Source organism: Palaemon carinicauda, chromosome 2, assembly GCF_036898095.1.
Source record: "Palaemon carinicauda isolate YSFRI2023 chromosome 2, ASM3689809v2, whole genome shotgun sequence".
In the NCBI taxonomy this organism is placed as follows: Eukaryota; Metazoa; Arthropoda; class Malacostraca; order Decapoda; family Palaemonidae; genus Palaemon; species Palaemon carinicauda.
Genome location: NC_090726.1, coordinates 52,335,891 through 52,355,683, shown reverse-complemented (window position 1 = coordinate 52,355,683; position 19,793 = coordinate 52,335,891). Strand labels below are relative to the sequence as shown.

At 35.0% G+C, this 19,793-nt stretch overlaps 1 protein-coding gene across 1 annotated transcript in view; it reads left to right on the top strand.

The window, feature by feature from the left end:
* LOC137616580 (pleckstrin homology domain-containing family G member 7-like) overlaps nt 1–19,793 on the top strand; it is a 723,306-nt gene that overhangs the window by 535,018 nt on the left and 168,495 nt on the right. Inside the window, exon 7 of the mRNA XM_068346464.1 lies at nt 9,133–9,270. Coding sequence (XP_068202565.1) covers nt 9,133–9,270 — 138 coding nt within the window. The remainder of the gene's footprint in view (nt 1–9,132; nt 9,271–19,793) is intronic.

The window sequence follows — 19,793 nt, the reverse complement described above, 5'->3', positions numbered from 1 at the left end:
GTTTCAGTCTCTCAAAAGTTCCAAAATAAGTGAAAATGAACCTAATGATATGAAAAACTTAAGTTTCAACTAAGTTATATATTTTATTTCTTTCTCTTTTATGTTCATATTTCTGAACGTTTCGGCCCTCAGCTGATGGATATTATTAAAAGGGGGTTCTTATAGTAATATTAATATATACTCTCATGAATTAGATTATCCTCTTCGCTGTTAGAAAATTACGAACGGTTTGACCTACCTTTCAAGGAATTTACATTAGAATTTCAAAAGGGTATCTCTTTAGATCATATTCGGATATCATCATATTTTATATGAAATCGTAATTCTTCAAAGGTGTAGAAATTGTATTTATTCATCTAGAAAATTCCTTAAGAAATCGAATTTCATTTTGAAATAGTTATCTTTAGAAGCCTTTTAGCTTTAATCGCTTTTGAAAATTAGAAACGACTACAGGATTGATCATATTTGAACAATCCAATTTTAAATTGATTACAAGATACTTATGAAATTATATATAAAAGAATAGATTTTTTTTTCACCGGACACTGGAACTGGATACAGTTGCTGGTCAACGTGAAAACATCCTTATTTAACGTTAAATGTTGCAAATGGCCAATAGAATATCAGTGATTAAAAAATCACGAGGTTTGTACAGCTGTTGCTACACTTGAAGATTGGCAGTAAAATAACGGTAAAAGTCCTGGAATAAATGTTGCCAGGTATTTACCGTTTTAAAAACGGATATATTGACGTAAAGTGATATTACGGTCGCCATCCCATAAAACGAAATGACAAAGTAGGGTAAAATTACGGTCGCATGCATATTACTGAAATATGGCTAAAACTATATTTTTGCGGAGAATTTCCTATTAGAATTCCTTTTTTGAACAGTGTAGAATATAAATTAATTGAGTGACCCGGTCAATTAATTGTCTTCAGGTACTGGAAGATAAATGGCATTTCATACGTTAAGTTTTCAAGTAGCAAATAATGAAAAGTATTATCTCAGGTTTTGATATTAATAACAATCTTCCTTTTGAAACAGGCAATTGACTTTGGATGTACTTTTTAATATAATGTTTAGATGTAAAGATTTCAAATCATTTTTTGGGCTCAGGCCATGTCGTCCTGATGTAGGTTTCTAAAGGGTAGCTTCCTAGGGTATATTTGACTACAGTGATATTCCCAGAGAATTTTACCTTAAGGTATCCAGAATTCTAAATCCTTGAGCGAATATCCCTAATTAAATCTAACAGGGATATCGCATAATATCAGAGGACGTATTCTTGACACGTCACATAGCTATCTTCACCCCGAACAGTATTAACGCTTCGAGGGGTTACAGTGACAAGAATCTGAAACGGGAATGAAAAGAGGGCCGTTCCCAAGGAATCTCTCCTATTCCGTTTCCAGTGTGTATCTGACGAAGGTGACAGCGCCATCTCCATTCCTTTTCGTGTAGCTCTACTACTCGGTGTTTTCCCTTGTGTTCTCTCGTATTTTTGGATTTTATTCAACGTTATGATGCTTTCTCCGGCCCCTTCTGCCTCTGGAAAGTTGAGTATTATCTTTACTTTGTATGAATGTAAGCTCTTGTCGTTTTGAATTAAATCAAAAGTGATTTTATCGTAAACAAGAGCTGTTGCCTACCGGAGGCATCCTGGATGCTGTCGCTCGCTATATATGGGTCATTTAGTTAGCCAGAGCGACGTTCCCGGTTTTTTGCTTTAATAATTCTAGCTATTTAGCTCCTCTAGGAATTCTTATATAATGCCGTTAGTTTTTCAGTTCGGTGATTTAGGTAACCGATCTTGCCCTTCGTGAGGCTTAGTAGCCTGGACGTCTGGCCCTAGTACTTTCATGCATGATGTAAGTTTTCCGAGTGTTATGTTATTGAAGCTATAGGCAAATATTTTATATATGGAAGATATTGTTGAATTTTCCTCTCCAAGATTGTATACGAGAGAGTTTCGGTGATTTAGGTAATCGATTCTCACCACACCTAGGCTAGTAGCCTATGGGGCTTTAGTATACTCTCGCACACATTCCCGGTTCTTTTCTCCTCCGGAGAATAAGTTCTATCCCTTTCTCCCTCTGAGTAAGCCGTAGGCTTAGTCCTAGTGGTTCTATCTGAATAATATTCAGGTATAACTATACTAGGATAGGTCTGTCCTGACCCGCTAACCAGAGTATCTGGTTTTTGAGGTCTGGACAGAACATCAGAGTTTTAGTCTGTGGTCTGCGTCTTCCTAGCATAGAGAATGAGTTTCCTTTGCTAGGTTAGGTGCAGACACAGGAGGCTTTGCTTCCCTAGCCCACATCTGAAGGATTCTGTACGAGATGACTCCTTCTTCTAGTGGTCTAGCAGACTGTCCTGTGTGGTTATTCTTGGGCTGGAGAATGAGTTTTCTCCGTTGCCTGGCGAAATAACTACACCTAACTTGGTTCTGGTATGGAGGAGGATAGCAAGTATTGCCATCCTTCCTCCCTATAGACAAACTCTAGGTTAGGATGAGCTTCCCTAACTGCTGGGTGTGTCTCATACTAGAACGAAGTTTACAGGACCCTTATCCCATCCCCCCTCCCCTCTTTCTTAGTGATAGCCTAGCCATTACATCTCTTAGCCAGTCCTACTTCTGTACCTAGTATAGGTTAGGATAGGGGACCGGCTCAGCTCTCTGCCGGCCGGCAATAACATGCAGGCCGGCAGAGACCCCCTTTTTTCTTCTGCAGAGTGAACCTCAGACCTCCCTTGGTCTCCCATCCATGTCTGCTGGTAGAGCCCGGCAGGCTATGGATATATAGGAAGCCTGAATGCTACATTCTCCCCTCCATATGTTCACTCGTTCTGGATGAAGGTTGTATGGCAATGCCGCCTTATAACCTTACATCCATACTGTTTCTCTTGCTAGTGTCTTGTACTCCTAGCCCAGCTGCCGGCTTAAACGGCTGGCAGCCGGGTAGGTGGAGGTTCTCTGGTTCGTAGTCACTGCCGGCCGTCATGGGTATCACTTCCTTTGCCTGCCGGCAGTAGAAGCGCATCCCGAGATCTGCTGGCCACTACGTTTAGCGGCCGGCAGTCGGGTGCTAGTGTTTTTCAGTTGCCGACCGGCAGTGATTGCCGGCCGGCACACATTTGCGAACCAGTGAACTGCCGCCTATTAGTTAAAGGTAGCATACCTTTGAACTATTCAGGGGTAAATGCTGGCCGGTGCGTGCCGGCACATGCCGGTACGTGCTGGCGCGTGCTGGCCGGCACGACAGCATGCGATGTACAGTAGTTACTATATTTGTGGTGTAGTACACACTGCATTAATAAAGCTACAGTACAGAGTTTGTTTTAACACTAAAGTTCTTCCAACATACTTAATGTTATCTTGTACACCTTTTGTTGAAACTGTACAATATATAGAAAGTGAGTTCTTTCTGTATTCATTTGCGCTTTGAAGGATTTAGCTCAAAAAGTTATGTTTTTGTTTGCACTCGCTTCGGGGGCTAGAGTTAATGTAATAGTGGCTCTCTTGAGAGGGGAAGGCCACGTCCAGTTCTTGAAAGGAGAACTGAATCTGTTTCCAGACCCAACGTTTCTTGCCAGGAACAAGCTACCCACCAACAGGTGGGGTCCCTAGAGAATCTGCCCTCTGAAGGAAGACGCATCTCTATGTCCAGTGGAGTGCCTAAAGGTCTATCTTCATAGAACTTCAGACTTTAAGGGAGGACAGCTGTTCAAAGGAGAAACCTCGGGTTCAAATTTTATCTCTGAAACAACTAAGGGCGAAACTCACCTATGTTATTCGCAAAGCGGATCCAGACAGTACACCCGCAAGTCATGATCCGAGCAAAGTTGCCTCTTCCATAAAATTTCTTTAATTATATGGACTTTGAACATCTTCGTTCGTACACCGGCTGGTAGTCTTCCAAGATGTTCTTTATGCACTATGCGAAGCAAGTGGAGCAATTCAAGAGGTCTGTGGTAACAGCAGGTAGAATTCTTAAACCTTCTGTTTTAATCTGCGAGGAACAGTGTAATTAATTTGGGACGATTAATAAAGAGGGTGAGTGTGTAGTCACAGTTTGTTACTACACACTGAGCGATAGGCCACTAACGTGTCCTTATGAACTGTTCCATGGACTTTGGTGAACTATAGCATAATACGGACACTTGTGCCAAGCGTTTCTTACGCTAGTGTAAGTAAACAGTAATGCAGACTATATCATTATTATTAATGATTCGATTGAAGTGGCAAATCTGTTTCCTGTTAAACGAAACAATATTTTCTGTTGACTGTTTTCTTTATGCTTTAACGAATATTGTCCACATTCTATAAATTTTATAAATGTTGACCTGATATGTATGTTTATTAAATTTTTAATAAACTGGTTCATAGTGAACCTGCGTCTTATTCGCCCACACTCATTTTATTAGAAATGTACTGAGCATTATAATTAAAATATGGATAATTTCAACATGGAACGTCTTTTAAGATTGTTCCTTTCTTCAAGCAAAAATCCACTCGCCTTAACCCTTCCTTAGGAAGGGTTAACATTGTACCCTAAGGGGTTGGTGGTAGAGATGCAAAATTTGTTCCTATACGGATACAACTGTTATCCAATAGTTTAATAAGAGTAGATACCTTGGGGATATGTCAGGAATTCATACTGACATTGGTCACTCTTATACAAACTTTGCTTTATGATGTATAGGGCGAGACCACTATACAAGCTTGTCATTTGGTCATCCATAGTTATTATGTACTCCTCGAGACTTTTTCCAGAGTCTAGTACGACTCTTCCCTGTAGGGGGTAGGAAGCACTAACATAGTTCATGCTTAGATGAAATGATGTATGACGGTAACATCATAGGTCTCTAGGTCTAGACGGACCAGGAAATACTTTCTTGAGGGTACGGCACCGGTTGAGAATCCACAGATACAGTAATGCTCTGGTAAACTTCCATCAGGACGACATGGCCTGAGCCCAAAAAACGGATCTATTTTTGGGTGAGGTAGCCATGTCGTCCTGATGGATCCGCCCTTCCTTTTATTGTAAAAGGGCTTATTGACCCCTCCCTATAATATAGTATCTGTAGCACCTCGTATATCACTACAAGGAATGGAGATGGCGCTGCCACCTTCGTCAGATACTCACTGGAAACGGAATAGGAGAGATTCCTTGGGAACGGCTCTCTTTTCATTCCCGTTTCAGATTCTTGTCACTGTAACCCCTCGAAGCGTTAATACTGTTCGGGGGTGAAGATAGCTATGTGACGTGTCAAGAATACGTCTTCTGATATTAGGCGATATCCCTGTTAGATTTAATTAGGGATATTCGCTCCAGGAGTTAGAATTCTGGATACCTTAAGGTAAAATTCTCTGGGAATATCACTGTAGTCAAATATACCCTAGGAAGCTACCCTTTAGGAACTTCCATCAGGACGACATGGCTACCTCACCCAAAAATAGATTTATAATAATTTTTCGAGCATAATTTGGATGGTTTTATCCCTTTAGGGTTATATTAAGCCGAATGATAGTATCCGAGGCAGCCATCTTTGATTTTCATTACTTTTCAAAACACTTTTTCTGAAGGAACAATATATCAAAATTACACTTCTTACGGTCAAAAGAGTAAATTGTTTTATGTCAAAGTAGAATTGTATTTGAAAAACGAAGTATTTTCTATTCTTTTATAACGTAATATTTTGAAGGTGTCCTTTATTTTTTTCAGTACTTATTTAGTTTTACTAATCTTTTTTATTGCGTGCTTTTATATTTCCGGTAATATCCTGAAAATGGGTGTACTGTAATTTATTATGAAAACAAGACCATGCATAACTATACAAGGGCCATTTTATGAATATATAAAATACTTTCGGGCTTTATTATCTATTTAAACCGATGTAACGCAGATCAAAGGAAACAAAATCGCTCTCAATTTTTAAAGAAAAGATGTATGGACTTTGGAGTAGATCCTTCATGTGTTCTGCTTCATATTTTTTTTTTCTTTTTCAGGTTAATTTAAGTTTGTTATTCTGCAACATAGATATAAAATTTCTTCACGTAGTCAGGAGAATTATGTATTTTCCTATTTGTAATCGAAAATTATGAATCCAATTCAAATCTATGAAAAATCCAATATTTATGTAAAACGATTAGGAAATTTAAGCGATTATTGCGTATACTAAACGTTCATACAATAAATCTTTGTAGGCAACCAGGTAGCAGGCTATTGTGAATTTACTAATGTCTTTAATTTCATTTCCCTTCGTGCATCCAATGTTGGTATTCAAATCATAACTAACCCCTGCTAAATTATTAATCAGTACTTTACGTGGAGATTCCTCTATGATAGATGAAACGGTATATTTTCTACTTTTTAATGCGAAGAGAAAAAAAATATTTTTATAATCTTCAACATGAAATATATATATATATATATATATATATATATATATATATATATATATATATATATATATGTATATATATATATATATATATATATATATATATATATATAAATTTTCTTAAAGAAGAATCTTTGATCAAGATCAATAAACTTTTTATTGGTCAAATAAAAGCTTGAATTTTGTTATAGAAAGAGCGCAATGCTCCAAGATTCAAAGGTCTTTTGAAAGAAAAAAAAAGACATATTTGCAAGCCATATTTCCATTTTGAATATGGAATGCGATATTCTCCAAGGAAAAAAACAAAGCGTTGGGAGTAAACAAATACTAGATATCATTAAACTAGGAAATTACAAATAATCGTCACGATAATCTATAGATCTCGATTATTTTCAATAATGAACATCGTTGTGAACTAGAGGTAATAAATACTTTGAAATAAAGACATTTCAAAATACCAGAAACTCTATGTTTTGAGGAATGCTTATGAAGCACCTCTCATCTAAGAAAGATCTAACTCTTAACCCTCATGGAAACCATCTTCAGTGAAGAAAAGGAGATATTTGAGTAATAATAAAAAACAGTAAACAGTAAAGAAATAATCCGTACAACTTTTGTCTGTGTTAGAAAGCGTTATTGAATCATCTTAATCAATATAGACGGTAAGTATTTTGCGAATCTACTGTAGGCTTTAGTGATAAGCCATAAGACTCAATGAACAAGAAGTTTGTATCACAATTGATCCTTCGCTGAAGCTCTTCGATTTCTGAATAGTCTGGAATTTAATCTTCCAGAGATAAGATAGGCTTTAAGTGGTCTCCATTCCTATACAAATAGTCAACGGTATTGACTCTATTCTTAATCTTTGTCCTATTTATGTAATGCATCACTTCAAGATTCATATCTATTCATAAGTTAAGGAGGTGTATGGTCAGTGATCTTTTATACATAATGTGTTCTGTCGTTTTTGGAAAATGGTTAACATTTAACATATAAAAATCTTAAATACTGTAGTATTGATAAGTTTGAATTGTTGCCCGGCTGAATAAGATAGGAAAAGAGTATTTAATATGCTATAGAAAAACTGAACTGCATATATATATATATATATATATATATATATATATATATATATATATATATATATATATATATATTTATATATTTGTCTGCGCAGAGGTCATGACATTGAAATGTGATAAGCATACAATATAGCCACGAGATGGAAAAGTAAATGATTCGAGTTATAACTTTTTTTCTTAATTTACATCATCGGTGGTTATAATACATAACTACACACATTTATGTATTGAAATAAGCAATATATTTTAATACATTAATGTCTGGATTCTCTTATCGACCTCGGAATCAGAGCCGCTGGCGGAACCACTCAAAGACAATAGCTCCCGATCGGCCGGGAATCGAACCCTGGTCCTGGAAACTTGTAATGACATTGACATAGCACTTAGCCATGAATTTCTATGTGTGTTTATGTGTATATATATATATATATATATATATATATATATATATATATATATATATATATATATATATATTTATATATATATACAGTATATTATATATATATATATATATATATATATATATATATATATATATATATATATATATGCATGTATGTATATATGTGTTGGGATGTGTTACCTCCTATTTTTAGTGAAGTGCTTTGTCGAAGAAAATGCAATTTACTGTCATGGAGGAAAGGTTCTTTTAAAGAACATTCCTTGGAGAGTCTTCCTAGGTGAGTGCATCCCTTACCAGGTAGAGAAGGCAAAAATGTTCTCATAAATCTTATTTTATCATGTTTCCGAAGAATATTGGTCACATGCTTGAATATTATTTTGTTTTTTCACGTGGCTTACTTTTCTTTGAAAGATTTAGCCCTCTGATCATTTGTAATAGATATGGCACCTGCTTTCTCTCTCTCTCTCTCTCTCTCTCTCTCTCTCTCTCTCTCTCTCTCTCTCTCTCTCTCTCTCTCTCTCTCTCTCTGTACCATATACATTAGCATTGAAATACCGTAATCATAGACACTCGATATGGTTAGGATGCCTAACTTGAGAATATTAAAAACAAGTGTGTACAAGAATTCATTACAATATATTTACTAAAATTTTGTAATTTTTTTGTTTCTTTAACATCAGAGAGTACATAATTATTGTCATTTGCATTATAATCTTATTTCTTTGCTACGATTGGCAGTTTACCCACAATGCACCACCTCAAACTTACTTTTAAGTGGTCCTCTCTCTATTATATGATTATGTATCTTACAATTTCATATCTCTTGTGTATGACCTCAAGGATTTAATGCATCTTGTTATACCATCCTTATTACCCCCCCCCCCCCCTCATTCCTTTTAGTGCCATTTACCCTAGCTAAGAATGCTTTAGTAAGAGAGATTCCCCATACTCTTTAGGCATCTAGATTTAGTTTCATTAAGTTACCCAGATAGAATTATCTAGATACCACAACCCTCAGCATACTGTACAGTATATCCTCTTGGACCTTAGGTTAGATACGCTTGTATTTAGACAACAAAATGTTCCTAGTTCTTAACATTTATATATTTTTGTGGTTTTACGAGTGTCTTTAAGCTAGACACCCGAGCCTTTTTTTCCTAAAGTAAGTCTTGATGGCCATTAAGTAAATGGAAGAACAAAATCTATTAATTGATGAATAGCTTGCGATTGTTTTTCAGATCCCGTTGGAACCCGGAAGGGGAAGAACACCTGGTCCCTGCTGAGACTCGTGAGTATTCGTCAGTTTAGGGGGCGCAAGGGGGTCCAGCACCCCCTACCCCAACCGTCCCACTTGTCTAATTGGCGTGATGCTCTCTGTAAGATATGTAGAGAGTGGTAACTTTGTTACTTAGCGATGATTTGCAATGTTCTTCTGCTGTATTGATTGTTAAATCTGGTCTCATTCCCTTTTTAAGGATAATTTCGGTGTTGCTAGTTTAATTTTGGAAAAGTTTTTTTTTATAGTATTTTGTGAACAATATAAAGTTGTATGTAAAATTATGAATAGTTTGTTTTGTATTGTCTTACATTCTATTGAATGGTGTTAGTGAAAGATATTTGTCCTTTTATCTTATTTTGTATATTATATTTTTGAACTTATTGTTACTGTCATCGATAACATATACAAATTTTGAGCAAATGTTTTAAGAATAAACCTTGTGCTGTTATAACGGATTCCTTATCGCATTTTCAATATAATTTTCTCAAAAAGAATTTCCTATTCCTGTTGCTAATTTTTTCATTTACACTGGAGTTTGCAGTCTGGAATATAAGATTTATTTCTTACAATTAAGCTGTCCCTGCGTATTACATTTTAAGCTGACCTTTGTCAGTAAAATATAGTTCGTTTTATTTCCAACGATAAAATATTTCTAATATATCTCTTCAAGCATAATGAGAAAAACATTTGAACATTGTTGCAACACAATCTGATTTATCATCTTTTAATTTTTTTCTAAAAAAAAAAAAAAAAAAAAAAAACAGAAATGGCATATTAAGAATTCTTTTTCAGTTTAGATTATTATAGAACTAAAGGAAAAGAAAAGTTCAAGAATATAACTGAACCAATAGCACTCAAGATGTACAGTTGGAGACAGGGATTCGTGGCACACCTCGCTCTGGGGAAATGCACCCTGTCGCACCCTCACTTTGTGGAGAATAACCAATCAGGCATCGTAGGGAGAGATTGCAGAGGTGGTGGGTAGCGACAACACGCAAGAACTCGCCAGATAGTTCGGTATGACAGTGTGTAGTTCTTCAGAGTGAAGTATACCATGAATCTCTGTGTCCAACTGTACATTCCCATTATTGTTATTGTCTAATAACACTGTATGTAATTTATCTGTTGAAGTAGTAATTTCATTTGGCACTCTGTCAATTGATATGCACTTTTTTCCAGATAGATGCAAAAGTAGATTTTATTTGTTTGAGAACTGTCATATATTTATTTGAATGTACGGTAGATAACATATTAATCGTTGTAGATTATGTGTTAAAATAATATGAATTTATAACTTTTAGGAAATTATCTGTAATAAACGTTTGCATGGTAGGTGCTCCGGATAAATTAGGAAATATCGGTTCATGATATAAAATTAAAATGAACTATAAATTGTATTTTAGATTTCATGTGAAATGTTTACTTTTTAAAGGTATGTATTGCGTTAATGTTTTTAATAATTCACAAGGAAAAAATAAAATTAGCTATATCATCTTCTGATCGATATTATAGATGTACACATAAATATAATGATTTAGGTCAGTAATGGTTTTAATAATAACATATCATGGCTTAGTGACGAGTGAGAAAGGGGTGTTTAGTATTTTTTAGAGTATTGGGTGAACACGTAAAAAAAAAAAATCACATTTACGGGGGTATTTGCATTTCAGTTTTTATTAATATCATGATTTTTATCAAATGAAATTAGAAGTGAAAAGTAATTGTAGCAAGATCACAAGGCTAAAGAACCGGTGCGTTGGGAGTTAGATCAGTGACAATACCCGAGTTCGAATCCGGTGAGTTTAAACCTAAAACCTTGTATATTACAAATAATCATCATTTAAACACAAAGTACTTTTACTTCTCTATTCACACTCTTAAGGAGAAAATCGTCTATTACAGTTTGTTTTACTGTCGTTGTTTTAGATTGCCTGGCCCTTACGGCCAGGCACGGTCTCTTTCAAAGTTTTTTTTTTTTTTTTTTATGAGATAATCTGCAACTTTTATTTGTAGGTGTTCTGGGATAGGATTTGGGTTAAGGATGATCAGCAACTTTTATTTGTAGGTGGTTTGGGATAGGATGTGGCTCAAGGATAATCATATAATTTACTAAACGCAAGTTTATCAAATTTACTGTCGTCTATTTTCTTAAAATTATTCACAATAGTTTTCCTTTTTTGTGATAGGATTAAAGCTCCAATCAAGGTTAGGTTTCGCACTAGTTTAACCTATTATGTTAAACTAGATTTTATTTTCTTTACTAGACAGACCCGACAGGAATACTTATTCTGCCGTTCGGTAGGTCTATTCCTAAGGGGAAAAAAAAAAAAAAAAAAAAAAAAAAAAAAAAAAAAAAAAAAAAAAAAAAAAAAAAAAACTTGTCGGGATGAAGAAAATATCAGGCTAATAACGCATAGAAATGTTAAAAATCAAATTTATGACTTGAGTACAGTTTCGATATACACTGTAGTGTTCATTGATATTTTATCTTATTGATATACGATAAACAAATTACCTGTTCTTCTCAAGAACAAAGTAATTATAAGATGTATATAACTATATCCATATTAAGATTTGTAGAAATATATATTCACTGGAACTAGAATTGCCAAATCAGAAATCACCACAGGTTGCTGTGGCCTGATTGGTAACGTCTCTGCCTGGTGTTTGCCAGTCGGGGGTTCGAGTCCCGCTCAGACTCGTTAGTGCCATTAGTGTCTACAACCTTACCATCCTTGTGAGCTAAGGTTGGGGGGTTTGGGAGAGCCTGTAGGTCTATCTGCTGAGTCATCAGCAGCCACTTCCTGTCTCTCCCTGGTCCTAGCTTGGGTGGAGAGGAGGCTTGGGCGCTGATCATATGATATATGGTCAGTCTCTAGGGCATTGTCCTGCTTGCTAGGGCAATGTCGCTGTCCCTTGCCTCTGCCATTCATGAGCGACCTTTGAACCTAGAAACCTTTAAGCAGTTAGGAAACTAGAGGGGCACTCTGTAGAGCGCAGACATCCACTGCGGTAGCTTATTTCTCGACCTTTTGCTCGACCTTGACCTTGACCTTTGACCTTAAAAAATTTAATAATTTCTAGCTCTATACATAACAGATAATCCCTGCAAGTTTTATTACTCTACGATTAAAATTGGGGTCAGGAAGCTGTTCAGAAACAAACACACACACAAATTATAAACACACAAACGAGGGCGAAAATATAACCTCCTTCCAAATTCGTTGGTGGAGGTAATAAGACAGAATATCGATTGAAAGATTCGTTTTGAACAATAACATTAGAACTTAAAAGCAAGCCATGTTGTGGAGTCCGGTTTTCCCTATTTTCCTTCCTTTATTTATAACCTTGATTCTTGTCTTCTGATTATCGCTTTCTTTATAGCTACTTTCTTCTTAAGGCTTTGATGGAGGTAGATAGCACACTTTTATGGAGACAACGCAATTTACGGGGTAATTGAAGTATGCAAATAATGTTTTGCTGAAATTGGAAATGTTGCTGTGAAAGAGGTGAAGGTGGGAGGAATTTCGTCATGGTATGAAGTGTATAGCTGGAAGGAAATGCTGAGATAGAAAATACCGAGGTCTATAGACAACTGTTAGATGAATATCATTGTAAGTTATAAACTTACTGGATGGTTTGAGAATCGGATTTTTATGAGTAAGCTTCTTATAAGCTATTCGTATCTTGATACTTGGAATGGTGTTGATTTATTAGTTCATGTGAGCAAGCATAAAAACATTAATTGATGCTTAGGATTTGATTCGATTTATTGATTTATGTGAACAAGCATCACAAAAGCTTACTTGATAATTAGGATATTATTGATTTATTGGTTTATGTGATCAAGCATCTAAAAACCTTACTTGATACTTAGGATATTATCAATTTTTTGGTTTATGTGAAGAAACATCACAAACCTTACTTGATAATTGGGATATTATTGAATTATTGGTTTATGTGAAGAAGCATCGCAAACCTTACTTGATAATTAGGATATTATTGAATTATTGGTTTATGTGAAGAAGCATCACAAACCTTACTTGATAATTAGGATATTATTGATTTATTGGTTTATGTGAAGAAGCATCACAAACCTTACTTGATAATTAGGATATTATTGATTTATTGGTTTATGTGAAGAAGCATCACAAACCTTACTTGATAATTAGGATATTATTGATTTATTGGTTTATGTGAAGAAGCATCACAAACCCTACTTGATAATTAGGATATTATTGAATTATTGGTTTATGTGAAGAAGCATCACAAACCTTACTTGATAATTAGGATATTATTGAATTATTGGTTTATGTGAAGAAGCATCACAAACCTTACTTGATAATTAGGATATTATTGAATTATTGGTTTATGTGAAGAAGCATCACAAACCTTACTTGATAATTAGGATATTATTGAATTATTGGTTTATGTGAAGAAGCATCACAAACCTTACTTGATAATTAGGATATTATTGATTTATTGGTTTATGTGAAGAAGCATCACAAACCCTACTTGATAATTAGGATATTATTGATTTATTGGTTTATGTGAACAAGCATCTCAAAACCTTACTTGATACTTAGGATATTATCAATTATTGGTTTATGTGAAGAAGCATCACAAACCTTACTTGATAATTAGGATATTATTGGTTTATTGGTTTATGTGAACAAGCATCTCAAAACCTTACTTGATACTTAGGATATTATCAATTATTGGTTTATGTGAAGAAGCATCACAAACCTTACTTGATAATTAGGATATTATTGGTTTATTGGTTTATGTGAACAAGCATCTCAAAACCTTACTTGATACTTAGGATATTATCAATTATTGGTTTATGTGAAGAAGCATCTCAAAACCTTACTTGATAATTAGAATATTATTGATTTATTAGTTTCTGTGAACAAGCATCTCAAAACCTTACTTGATACTTAGGATATTATCAATTTATTGGTTTATGTGAAGAAGCATCACAAACCTTACTTGATAATTAGGATATTATTGATTTATTAGTTTCTGTGAACAAGCATCTCAAAACCTTACTTGATACTTAGGATATTATCAATTTATTGGTTTATGTGATGAAGCATCACAAACCTTACTTGATAATTAGGATATTATTAATTTATTGGTTTATGTGAAGAAGCATCACAAACCTTACTTGATAATTAGGATATTATTGATTTATTGGTTTATGTGAACAAGCATCTCAATACCTTACATGATACTTGGGATATTATCAATTTATTGGTTTATAAGAAGAAGCTTCACAAACCTTACTTGATAATTAGGACATTATCAATTTATTAGTTTATGTGAAGAAACATCACAAACCTTACTTGATAATTAGGATATTATTGATTTACTGGTTTGTGTGAACAAGCATCCCAAAACCTTACTTGATACTTAAGGTATTATTGATTTACTGCTTTGTGTGAACAAGCATCACAAAACCTAACTTGATATTTAGGGTATTATTGATTTATTGCTTTGTGTGAACAAGCATCAGAAAACCTAATTTGATACTTAGGGTATTATTGATTTATTGCTTTGTGTGAACAAGCATCACAAAACCTTATCAAAATGATACTTAGGGTATTATTAATTTATTGGTTTATGCGAACAAGCATCTCAAAACCTTACTTGATACTTAGGGTAGTATTAATTCCTTGCTTTGTGTGAATAAGCATCACAAAACCCTACTTAATACTTAGGATATTATAGATTTATTGGTATATGTGAACAAGCAAGTGAGATAAACTGAAGGTGATTGATCTTATGAGGAAATGTTAGCGATATAGGTTTTAGATTTGTGAACTGATTACATAGTTTTCTGAGAACATTGTAGGTCAAGAGAGACTGATTTACCTTCAATGTAAGTCTGAGATCCGGTATGCCTTGTCCCTGCCAATGTACCATTACCCTATGCATGCTAAGGTGATTCAGCAAGCAGAGGCCCGAGTTTATTGGATTAGAGAAGTAACTGATTAATTTTAGAGGATTCAATTTTTAATTGCTGTAATATACAAGTTTTGCAGACCGCAGGAAAAATTTTATGGCATTTACTAGTAGATAAAACATTATGGTTGATGGTAGGAGAAAAAAGTCCATAACATGAATTAACTAAAATTAATAGATTCTAATTTATTATATAATGCGGTAGGGAAAATATGAAGAGAGGAATTTTTAGTGTTAGAGAAAAATCTTTAAAAAAGTTGAATGGAAAGAGGTTATTGTTTTGTTTGAGAGCTAATGAAAGCGTTATATCATCATCAGTTTGGCAGGATGAAGTGAAAGAAGGAATGATTGATATTAAAAGACGTTTATATCTATGAAAGAAGCAAGGCTTCAGCCTATGAGTGACGAGTAATGCAATGTGATTTCATATGCCGTTGGTAAGATGTGTAGGCAAACTAAGGGTCGCAGGCTGTACAGTAAGTGAAATCTATGATTTACATGTAGCATAGATTCACCAGAACTACACGCTTTTCTTTTTCTCTTTAAAAGATTCATTTAATAGGAAACAGATTTTTCTTGAAATAAATCCTCTTGGAAAATATGGAAATCCGGATTCAATTATCAGTTCTTTATTGGAATTCTCCTGGATTCTTAGTCTTTGTATAGTCAACAGTGTAAAGGCAAGTTATTCATTCAGATCGTTTGCCGTTGATTTATTTCAGAATATGAATGTAGCAGTAATAATTGTCTAGGGATTTTCGAGGATTTTATCAATGAGAGACGATTCTCAACTGAGAAATCGCCCCTAAATAAAGAACAAGTGTCTGGCTCTGTATATATATATATATATATATATATATATATATATATATATATATATATATATATATATATATATTTATATACTGTATATATATATATGTATATATATATATATATGTATGTATAAATATACATGTATATAGTATATATATATATATATATATATATATATATATATATATAGGTATATATATACACGGTCACACTGAGTGGCATTGCCATACATATAACTACTCGATCTTTGCCTGTCCCCCGGGTAGGGGTTAGGCAATAGCCATATCTTGGTGAGAGGGGGTACCCCGACAGGTACATTCGGAACCGCAACTGCTGTTTTGTAGTTAAGATAGAGAGAGGGGGTGGGAAGGGTTGAATGTGTGGGTGTGTGCATATCTATCTAAACATTTGGTCGTCATTCTTGACGGGTCGCGTACACTAGTTCAATAATAACAGAAGCCATCGGTTTATTGGAGGAACAATTATTTTAATATGGCACCGATGCCTTAGTTCCTTCGTATCAGTCTGCTTCTGCAAGTTACAGTGGTAAATCAATAACACTCTCGCTTCGCTGAATATGGTTAAATTAACGTATTGATTGAAGTCCATAGCCGTGTAAAGACAGTCTTACTTCTTAGCTGAAATAGATCATGGTTAGCTTCGATATTAGTCTCCTTTAACCATGAAAAAAAAGAAGATACTGATGCTACAGATGTCTAGAGTAGAGGTCAAAGGTTTCTCAGTGTAACAGAATGCAAACATAATGAGACACCAAAGGCAGTCAAGGAAAGTAGCGAATCGATAGGCACTTCATGAAAGTTAAATGAAGAAGTTGTTGCTACTAAAAAATAATAATTAGAAAAATTTATCAGTAAATCAAGGTAGGAACTTCATTCGGTTTTTTGGAGTGTCTGGAAAAAAAAAACTAAGATAATTCATTATTTTAGGCATAGAAAGCAGCCTTAGAGAAAAGAACTAGCAAGTGGATATTAATAGGCTTTAAGTTTTTGATTGGGAATGAGAATACGTGGTCAGGGGTTAGATGAAAATGTAAACAGTAATTACTCCAATAGAAACGAATTTCCAAGAAAGTGTAAATGCATATCAGATATGAAATTACGAAAAATAGTTTTGAGTAATTGTCTCCCCTATATCATAAAGAACAGGTGTCAGGATATACAGTATATGTACACTATATATATCCTGTCACACTGAGCGGCAACCATACGAAGAGAAAATGTCCCACAAATTGCCCAAACTACCTTTCGGTAGTTAGGAGGGGGGAGGGTTAAATATGTGTGTGTATGAATCTAAATGTTTAGCCGTTATTTTTGATGGGACAGGTACAATAGTTCTAAATAAAGAATAGCTGGCTGCATTTATTTAAACGATCAAGGCATTATTGAAAAGAAATCTGGGTTAGGAAGTCCTTGGCATCTTTGAATATTGCAAACGACATTCGGGAGTGAATAACGTAGAAACTGTATCTTCTGACCATACATCTTACAAAAAACAAGGACACATTAATCTGACAGTGACTCTCTCTCTCTCTTTCTCTCTCTCTCTCTCTCTCTCTCTCTCTCTCTCTCTCTCTCTCTCTCTCTCTCTCTCTCAGAATGGATATTTATAGACGTTTCCCTGAGAGTTAGTTAAATGGGTTCTTGCCCATGATATTGGATGTAGTTTTCTCAATCAACGAGTAATTAGTAACCCTAGGGGGGAAAGAGAGATTTCGTAAAATTGGCCCTTGAAAATGATATTTACATCATCCTAAATAAGGATTTCTTACTTTTTGCGTGATTTTGAGTTATGGCTGTAATATTTTAGTTTTTCCTGATATTACTTACATAGATATTCTATCTATATACCAAGGCACTTCCCCCAATTTTGGGGGATAGCCGACATCAAATAAATGAAAAAAAAAAGGACCTTCCCTCTCTACGCTACTCCCAGCCTGACGAGGGACTCAACCGAGTTTGGCTGGTACTGCTAGGGTGCCAATGCCCACCCTCCCCCGTTATCCACCACAAATGAAGCTTCATAACACTGAATCCCCTACTGCTGTTACCTCCGCGGTCATCCAAGGCGACGGGTTGGAAGCAGCAGGGCCTACCGGAACTGCGTCACAATCGTTCACCATTCATTCCTATGTCTAGCATGCTCTCTTGCCTCTCTTACATCCATCCTCCTATCACCCAGAGCTTTCTTTACTCCATCCATCCACCTAAACCATGGCCTTCCTCTTGTACTTCTCCCATCAACTCTTGCATTCATCATCTTTTTTAGCAGACAACCATTTTCCATTCTCTCAACATGGCCAAACCACTTCAACACATTCATATCCACTCTAGCTGCTAAATAATTTCTTACACCCGTTCTCACCCTCACTACTTCGTTCCTAACCCTATCTACTCGAGATACACCAACCATACTCCTCAGACACTTCATCTCAAACACATTCAATTTCTGTCTCTCCGTCACTTTCATTCCCCACAACTCCGATCCATACATCACAGTTGGTACAATCACTTTCTCATATAGAACTCTCTTTACATTCATGTCTAATCCTCTATTATTTAACACTCCGTTCACTGCCCCCAAAATTTTGCATCCTTCATTCACCCTCCGACGTACATCTGCTTCCACTCCATCATTTGCTACAACAACAGATCCCAATTACTTAAACTGATGTACTTCCTCATAGATATACCTTAATAAAAGGTTGAAATTATTTATATATAAGTTTATACAGTGTATATATATATATATGTGTGTGTGTGTGTGTGTGTGTGAGAGAGAGAGAGAGAGAGAGAGAGAGAGAGTGTGTGGGGGGGGGACGGGCGTTGTTTATGGGTTACAATAATAATTTTACTTCACTAAATCGAGCTATTGACATCCGTAATCAACATTTTAAGATTACAACATTTAAAAACCTGGTCATTGTTTTATTGTATATTCTCTCACTACATAAATAATTCAGTTTTTTTCTCTCTTTTCTCAAATCTCAATGCCATTTCCATTTTACCTTTCCTTGTCAAGTCATATGAGGCGTCCAAATCCAGCACATCTCTCGTTGCATTCTCCTCCGGACTGACATTTCAAGTTCTTTTAATTTCCTGATGTCATCGTCTTTAATGACAACGTCTGGGCGTCTCAACGTCTCAGCTCCTTACCGGGTCATTACTTGGCAGGATATACCTTTTCTTATCTTTCATTGCAATTGCTCTATTTGATACAAAGTCATACTCGCCTCTCCTGTCATTTGATATTTTTAGTGGCATGTATTGAAACTTTACCTTTTAGTGCAGTTTGGTTACTTGAGTATTATTCAGTAATTATTTGACAAAACACGCCTATTTTTTTATTATGACATGATCATTCTTTTTTTTTTCTTTTATACCAATCTTAAAGTCATATTACAAGTCAATTTTTTTTCCACTCTCTCTCTTTTGAAGTTTATCTTAACTTTTTACTATTTTGCCTAAAACTTTTGAAAATTACACCTAGCTGAGATTAAAACTGTTCGCTGCTTTAGCTCTTAATTTTATTTGCCCAGATATGAAGGATTCTCCTCATAGAAGTAAAAGTAATTATTCTCTGACAAAGGAACATTTTTAACGTATTTTACCTCAATCTTTCATCGTTACATTAAGAACCTAATTCTTTTTCAACCCTTTAGCTCATCATTTATTGCCCTCTCAGTCAACCGTTTCAATTGCTAAGTCTAATCAACATTCATCAAATCTGCTGACGCTTGCATCTCCTTTGTCTTCTTTACCTAATTGGTATTTATCCTATTATAGGAATAGGTTTTCAATACGCTCTCTGCCTTCGTTTCTC